General features: G+C 37.0%; 1 protein-coding gene across 2 annotated transcripts in view; it reads left to right on the plus strand.

The window, feature by feature from the left end:
* The window catches only part of arrb1 (arrestin, beta 1), a 56,054-nt gene extending 51,913 nt beyond the window's left edge, over positions 1-4,141 (plus strand). Inside the window, exons 15-17 of one of the 2 annotated variants that reach the window (XM_079822955.1) lie at positions 82-152; positions 579-630; positions 3,621-4,141. In XM_079822955.1, coding sequence (XP_079679081.1) covers positions 82-152; positions 579-630; positions 3,621-3,732 — 235 coding nt within the window. In that variant the 3' untranslated portion in view covers positions 3,733-4,141. The remainder of the gene's footprint in view (positions 1-81; positions 153-578; positions 631-3,620) is intronic. The other variant, XM_079822954.1, reaches the window with a different exon arrangement.
* The last annotated feature ends 4,263 nt before the right edge of the window (positions 4,142-8,404 follow it).

An 8,404-nucleotide genomic window follows, 5' to 3' on the forward strand; every position in this document is an offset into this window, starting at 1 on the left:
ATTGAGGTTTGGGAGCAACGTTGGCCAGGGTTTATTTGGTTATGTCTACTGGATGCATGATTTGTGTGTTTGCCTCTCCAGTGATGTTGCCGTCGAGCTCCCCTTTACATTAATGCATCCCAAACCATTGGAGGAATCGATCTACAGAGATGGTATTTGCCAGACTGCCTTGTTTTATCTGCTTTCATATTGCTCTGGAGAAACGTATTATTTACTTTAGCATGTTCTGGCACCTAAAACATGTGCTTTTGCTTGTACAGGAAATAGAAATATATTTTTATGAATAACACCTCAAAATATAAATATGTAAATATAAAAAATACATAATTTAATTTAAGACTTAAAGTTCATGTCCTAACATGTCAGTACTGAATTCCAGCTAAAAGATTGTTTTTTATACTAAAAATGTATGTTATGTTTTGTTTGAAAAGGTGCCTAAGTTTAGTTACAGTTATTTCAAAACTAATGACATCTTTATATGCGGGCAAAGGAGTATACAGAGTTCTTTAAGTGGAAAATGAAGTCCATTACCTAACAGAGCTCCAATCAATAATCTTTCTGCAACCTTTCTGTTTTAGCCCCAGAAAATGATGCCCCCATTGACACAAACCTCATTGAATTTGACACAAAGTAAGTGAAAGTCTTTTCTATGGTGTCATTTGAACCTACTAAAGCTTAATGGTTATTAATGGTTACACATATGCCCTTTGATGCTGGTTTAATTTAATGGATTCATTTATTTTGTTTAATCAAAAATTCTGTCAGTCATATACACTACCAGCAGCCATATCACCCTGTAGCCCAAGACTGGTTTCCCACTGAAGCTAAGCAGGGATGAGCCTGGTCAGTACCTGGATGGGAGACCAACTGGGAAAACTAGGTTGCTGCTGGAAGAGGTGTTAGTGAGGCCAGCAGGGGGCGCTCACCCTGTGCTCTGTGTGGGTCCTAACACCCCAGTATAGTGATGGGGACACTATACTGTAACAAGCACCGTCCTTCAGATGAGACGTTAAACCGAGGTCCTGACTCTCTGTGGTCATTAAAAATCCCAAAGAGTAGGGGTGTAACCCCGGCATCCTAGTCAAATTTGCCCATTGGCACCTGTCCATCATGGCCTCCTAATCATCCCCATATCCATATCCCAATATTGGCTTCATCACTCGGTCTCCTCTCCACCAATCAGCTGGTGTGTGGTGGGCGTTCTGGAGCAATATGGCTGCCGTAGCATCCTCCAGGTGGTGCTGCACATTGGTGGTGGTTGAAGAGATTCCCCCCTTCTATGTAAAGCGCTTTGAGTGCCTAGAAAAGTACTATATAAATGTAACAAATTATTATTACGACCAGTCAAACGTTTGGAATAATGAATTAAGATTTTAATTCATCAGCCAAGGCTGCGTTTATTTGATCAAAAATACAGTAAAAACAGCATCATTACTCCAGTCTTCAGTGTCACATGAATCCTTCAGAAATCATTCTTATATAAAGATGTAGTGCTCAATTATTCTCAATTAATTAACCAATTGATCCTAAGTTAAAAAATATTTTCTCTTTGTATTATTAATGCTGAAAACTTTTTTTTGCTGCATATTGTTGAAACTAAATCAGGATTCTTTGATAGAAATTTCTCAAGAACAGCATTTATTTGAAATAAAAGACTTTTGTAACATTATGTCACTTACAGTAGGAAAGTGTGTCCTTGCGAATAAAAGTGTGAATTAATGAATTGATAATAATAAAAAAAAAAAAATTTGTAAACAAAAAAAACTGGGGCCCGTTCTTCGTACCTCACTAACTCCGTGAGCTGGATTTGATTGTTGACGTTTTGGCGTGATCTTGAATTGTTTGGTTCTTCGACGCTCATCCTGGACTTGCTGTCATAGCAACAGATCCGTAAGCTTGGGAGCAGCTTATTTCATGAAAACAGGATTAGATTGCATCTTGAGGTGATACTTAAAATCTGTCCCAGCCACTGCTACTTTATTACAAGAGTTCTTTACTGAACCAGGGGCAATAATACTAATAATAATAATAATAATAATATAAAAATGTTATATTGTATACGTATATGAGAATGTATAATGTTGTGTATAACACGACACAGCCACTTGTGATGGAATAATTTGATTTATTTGTGATGGAATAATTACTATAATTTTATTTTATTTTTATTGGTTTACACACATGTTGTACAGTTAATCTGAGCCGTGCATTAATTTGAGTGATGACGGATATTATGGGAGTGGCTTGATGCAGCGCAAGAGAGGATAATTTGATCTTGACCCTTAAGAAACTTTAATACTGTCACGTTACAAATCTGCTTCAAATTGAATACAAATTAAATTACAACATTGAAATAAAAATGTAAAGGGTGAACAAATACTGTATAAAATCGTGAATATTAATAATTGGTAATCATGTTAAAAAAAAAAACATTTATCATTTATCTATTATAACTTTTATGTTGGTTTGGTCTTTTGGTTTCCTTATAAAGGTCCAGAAATTTGTGAGGTTTTTTTTTGCCAGGTGGCTTTTCAATTATATGATGTCATTACGTTGCTGTCTTGACGCCAGCCAATCACTGCATTGCTGATCGTGGTTTCGGGCAGGCTGAGCCCATTCGGAACTACGGGAGGCCAGAGGGGAACGTCGGCGAATGTTAAAGAGCCCTAATATATATATACATATATACAACAGTGCGTCCTGGTTCTCGAATCTGATTGGCCGAGAGCCTATCAGCTGTGGGACCGTTTCACTATTTGTATCACTTTGCTGACAACTGTCATGGCGGCCGAGCAAATCCACCATATGTTACAAACACTACTGTTTTTGTGTCACGAAATGTAGTTTTAAGACTTTTTTAAGGTGAGAATATAATTATTTAGACCTCAAATATGTGACTCATAGCACATAGCGCCTATTTGCGAATTTTTTTTAGACGCTGATGCTCAGATGCGAACTCTAGGCCATCAGTGGTCGCTCAGCGCTTTTGTACCCGCAGAGAACATGATCTCGGCCAGTCCTTCAGGAATTTGTTATTAATCTATTACTTGTTATTAAAGGGAAAATTAAGTTTCACAACTTTATATTTGGGCTATATTTAACTTAAATCCGGTACTAGAGCGCTGTTTTTGTACGTTTGACTGAATGGTCTCCTTGTGTTTATTTCCTATTGACTTTTATAATGGCTGTGGTTGTTCATTTAAAAAATGTTGTTGTTAAATAAATATATTTTATCTAAATAATATGCCGTATTTAGAAACGGTCCGTTAGTGATCGTGAAATGGACTTCAGTGATTCAGTGAAAGTTACATTATTACGTAATGTACACTCACATGTACACTCGTAGCTGTGCGATATGGCTGTATATCAGCATACAGTCCAATCACAGCCGTGCTGACATATATCGCACTGCTACTCAGTGGAAGCTAAAAGACAGGAATGACAAGAAATGTAATGATGATGTTTTAGATTTGATTCCACAGATTCCTGTTAAAGCTGCCTATACCTTGTCAACTTTATCTTTGACATTTTTTTTGTCTATGAGAAACAAGAAGAGCGCACAAGAGTGCTTTTAGGGAGACACAACGACTGAATGCTTCTCTGACTGTTTGTCCCTACAGTGACGATGACATCATCTTCGAGGACTTTGCTCGGCAACGACTGATCGGGGCAAAAGACGACAAAGATGAAGACGAGGAGGGTGCCGATTCGCCCAAACTGAATGACAGATAGACGCGTGCAGATGAGAGTTTCCTGTGTTGTGACCATACGAGAGGCCCTTTCGAGATAACCTGGAGAAATGGGACACCCTTTAACACACTCACAGTGGTGAAGTTGTTGTGTTCTTGTTCACATTCGTCTCTTCCATCCTGCGAGGGTGTAAAATATAAACTTAAGTGTAGAAAAATGTGACCTTGTCGTTGAAGCGATTAGAAGGTGAGGTTTTAGTTGATAGGCCGCCCACTGAGTGCCTCGGATATTTGAGGGTCTTTTGGGGTCGAGGCAATGGCTTCTCATCATAGCTAAATCAAACGTCAGTGGTAGCATGCCTTTGTTGTTGCTTTGTTTTATAGATTCTTCCTTTGATTAGAACAGAGGAGGAGTTTGAGGGCCGTGGCTTAGTATTAAACCATATTTAATGTATGGAATTTGTTCTGTTTTAATTACTCTAAAAGGAAGTGGATTTAGTATTTTTATTATCAAAAGCTGCCAAATTGAATAATCTTTATAATGTCTCATGTCTCACCTGAGAACTTTTTTTCCACTTTTCAAAAGAACCAATGTATCATCTAATCTAAAAAGTTATGGGTACACTATATATATATATATATATATATATATATATATATATATATATATATATATATATATATATATATATATATATATATATATATATATATATATATATATATAAGATACATGACAATGCAACAACCATTTATGAACCATTTTTTTCTCTTCAATCGTTTGTAAAAGTGGGTTTCTATGAAATCATTTAATTGTAAACATGCCTATATATCTTTAAAGGGACAATATATTACTATAGGATATTTTTACATAATTGAAGCTTCTCAAACAAAGCACCTATGAATTGTTGTGTGCTACAAACATTCCAGTTACAATATCTATTCTGAATAAAGTATATGTATCCTTAAATCGGTTTCAAAAGCATCTTCTGAGGAACAGAAAAGGAGAAATTTTGAAGAATGTACTATAGCTTTTTCCCCAAAATGCTATCACAATTAATGGGGACTGCAGCTTTCAAGTGTCAATAAAGATTAAAAAGCACCATAAAATAATCATTAAAATTCACCCCAACTTGTGTCTACTGTAATACTCTGTATTTCAAATGAACAGGTTTGTTTAAAGAAATCAACAAGTTTGCGAATTAATTGTTCAGTGTGAACCAGACTAACCAACTCATTAAAAAGATCAGGCTCAAAAAAAAAAAACTTGGGCAGATGTCAAGATTTAAATTTCTGTTTGTTCCTCTTACAATGCAAAAGGACTTTAGTGTACAGACTCGCGTGGAATGCTTTTATAATTCATTAAATTGAACTTCATTAAAAGTTTGCTCCATATGGTCACATTGGAAGCTTGAAAGCTCCAGTCCCTATTTTAAGTGCACTGAAGAAAAAAAAACCCAGCACTTTCTTTCAAATTTCTCTTGTTGTGTTTCATGGAAGAAAGAAAGTCATGCAGGCAAATAAATTATGACAATTTTCATTTTGGGGCAAACTATTCCTTTAAATCTTCTATGGACAATTTCAAAGTTATCTGTACTCCTCTAGACTCGTCCAGTAATTCTCTGAGCTGGAGAGCCACTAAAATCAAAAGACACTTGTTTGGAAATGTAGCCATTTTTACATTACAAAGATTATGTGCTTTCTATATGAATGAGGCCTTGACTTACTGCATGAAACATGTCAATAATTTGTATGTTTTGTGAATGAAACATTTTGGAAGGAAGGAAGGAAGGAAGGAACAAAGAAAGAAAGAAAGATGTTTAAATGAAAATGGATTGTTCAGTGAACTGATATATTATAATTCCCATGTGCAGGATGAAGCACAATTCTAAACTAAATAAACTTGATTATTGACATAAGGCAAGAAATGATATAGATGATCAAATGTAAGGAGAAATGACAATATATTAAATATATACTATGTTGTATATATCAAAGTCTTTTTTCTTCTTTATATTCTGTGTGTGTGTTGGTGTGTGTGTGTGTTCATGTTTTTCTATCCTGCTGGGGACTTCAACCTGAATGCACACAGACTCATGGGAACTCACCGTTGGGACCGAAAATTGAGTAAACAAGCTTATACATTATACAGAATGAGATTTTATGAAAATGTTATAATGCAGAAAGGTTTGTGTGATGGGTAGGTTTAGGGGTCGGGTTAGTGTAAGAGGAGAGAATATGGAGTTCGTACAGAATAAAAACCATTACGTCTATGGAGAGTCCCCACAAAGATAGTGAACCGTGTGTGTGTGTGTGTGTGTGTGTGTGTGTGTGTGTGTGTGTGTGGTGTGTGTTTGTGTGTGTGTGTGTGTGTGTGTGTGTGTGTGTGTGTGTGTGTGTGTGTGTGTGTGTGTGTGTGTGTGTGTGTGTGTGTGTGTGTGTGTGTGTGTGTGTGTGTGTGTGTGTGTGTGTGTGTGTGTGTGTGTAAAATTGTCTAGAACAAACGTTTCAGTGTTTTTAACCCTGGAGTGCAAGCTTGCTTAGGCCCTTTCCACACTGAAATGACAGATAGGTTGAGAGTGACTCTTGAAAGACCAGGACCACATCCTCTAGTACCAAAATTCATCTTCCAGAATCTGGCAGTAAGTTTTGGGAGTTCATTTTTAGTCCATCTCAGCAAAACGGACTTCAGAATGGACTAAAATGAACTCCCAAAACTTACTGCCAGATTCTGGAAGATGAATTTTGGTACTAGAGGATGTGGTCCTGGTCTTTCAAGAGTCACTCTCAACCTATCTGTCTATAAAGCCTACAAAAAAAAAAACAGTCTTCTGTATTCACAACACTTCTTCATGTATTTTACAACACTTCAGCTTGTGATTCTTATTTAGTGGGGGTCATTTTTTAGGATTCTTTACCTAACTGAAGTCTCTGAGATCCTGACACCTTGCACTTCTGGAGACTCCAGGTAGGTTGCAGCTCTGGAAAATGGTGGCGCTGGAGACTAAAGGGTTCCTGATGGTTTCACCCTTAATTCTTCACCTTAATTCTTAATTCTTTTGCAGTTAACAGGTGTCTTTTCTTCACCACATGTTTTTGTCAGATCCTGCTGACCCAATGAGCATTTCACTGTCCAATGGTCATGCCTTAACTGAAATGTCTAGTATTGCATTAGTATTGCATCCTTCTCATGGGCATTTAATAATTTTTGACTTTTCAGTCTGTGTTAAATCTCTTTTTTGGCTCATTTTATCTGTAAAAGAAAACATGCCTAATAATTCTGCACACCTGAATATAGGGTGTTTTTCATTTACAGCCTTCGTGAACAATTATATATCACTTATAAATGATTAAATACAAAAAAAATTGTATTTATTAAGTTTAATGTGGTTTGGAATTGGTAAAATGTGCCTGGAAAAAAAATATGATCAGAAAATCAACGTGCCTAATAATTCTGCATATACACTGTATCCCTTGAATGTGATATGTCTCTTTGGATAAAACCACCTGCCAAATGTCTACATGTAAACGTCTAAGACAAAGTTTAGTGTCATCTAACTGTGATCATGGTGAAAAAGTCACAGTGTGTGCGCAATGCGATTCCAAGCTACAGTACAAAGTCAATTCTTTGAAATTACGGTATGTAGCTTAAAATCACAATTTAATTCATTAAATAAATAAATGATCATTTAAATGATCTAATAATGAACAGCTTGTAGTTTGACTGGAAGTCTAACTGATTGTTGGGGACTGTGCTATGGTCTACGGTTGGTTAGGAGTCTGTATTATGGTTTTAGGAGGTGGTCAAACATCTGGCCTGGATACAAATTGGATCAATCTCATGATGGTACTAAGGATGAGACAGACAGGCAGAGACTAATATAGGCTTAGACATTATTCACTTTGCATCAGATTAAAAGAGAAACATAGTTCTGCCAGAAAGACTCGGGAGAATAAATACTGTGACAATTATCCATTTATTAACAACCCAGCAAGGAATAAAGTATATTGGCATAGGATCCGTAGCTCGCAATCTGAGGGTCCGGACTCTGCATATCCTGCCTGAAGACGAAGGCAGAGGCGCAGCCGACCCCCCCCGTGAGGTATGGAAGGGACCATCCTGGTGGTGGTGGGGTGGATGTAGGGAAGGATTTGACTTGGAGGTGGTGGGGAGAATGGCGGTGAATTGGAGCGTCAGCATCTGCGAACTCAGACGTGTAAGTACCGATCTTTTATACCCAGGTATTTAGCATGTGATTGGATAGATAAAATTAAAGTGACATGACAATTAAGTCTTCCTGGCAGAACTTAGCTAAAGCTTCCATGGGTGTTTTTTGTCTCCAAATATTGTATATGTGTTTTGTTACACTTAAACAATGAAATACTGCAAAAAAAAAAAAATTTGCGGGACAGAATCGTGCAGTTGTGGGGCTAAAAAATACATCCCCCACAGGCCTTTACAGCAGACCACAAGTATTTGAACAGCAAAAACCACAAACTCTCCAATTCCTGCACGAAAATAGTCAATAGTCTCCTGTCGAGAAAGAAGGGGAAACACACATACACGTGTAGGTATGTGGTTTAGGAGGACAAAAATGTGTATAATGACATGGATATTACAACGTAAACATGTATTGTGACGAAAGGTGTTGTCTCCCTCTCCTGGTAGCAGTCTGTACTGCTGAAGCAAAATAACTGTTTTCACTGACCATTAG

The sequence above is a fragment of the Gobio gobio genome, assembly GCF_949357685.1.
Source record: "Gobio gobio genome assembly, chromosome: 8".
Lineage (NCBI taxonomy): Eukaryota > Metazoa > Chordata > Actinopteri > Cypriniformes > Gobionidae > Gobio > Gobio gobio.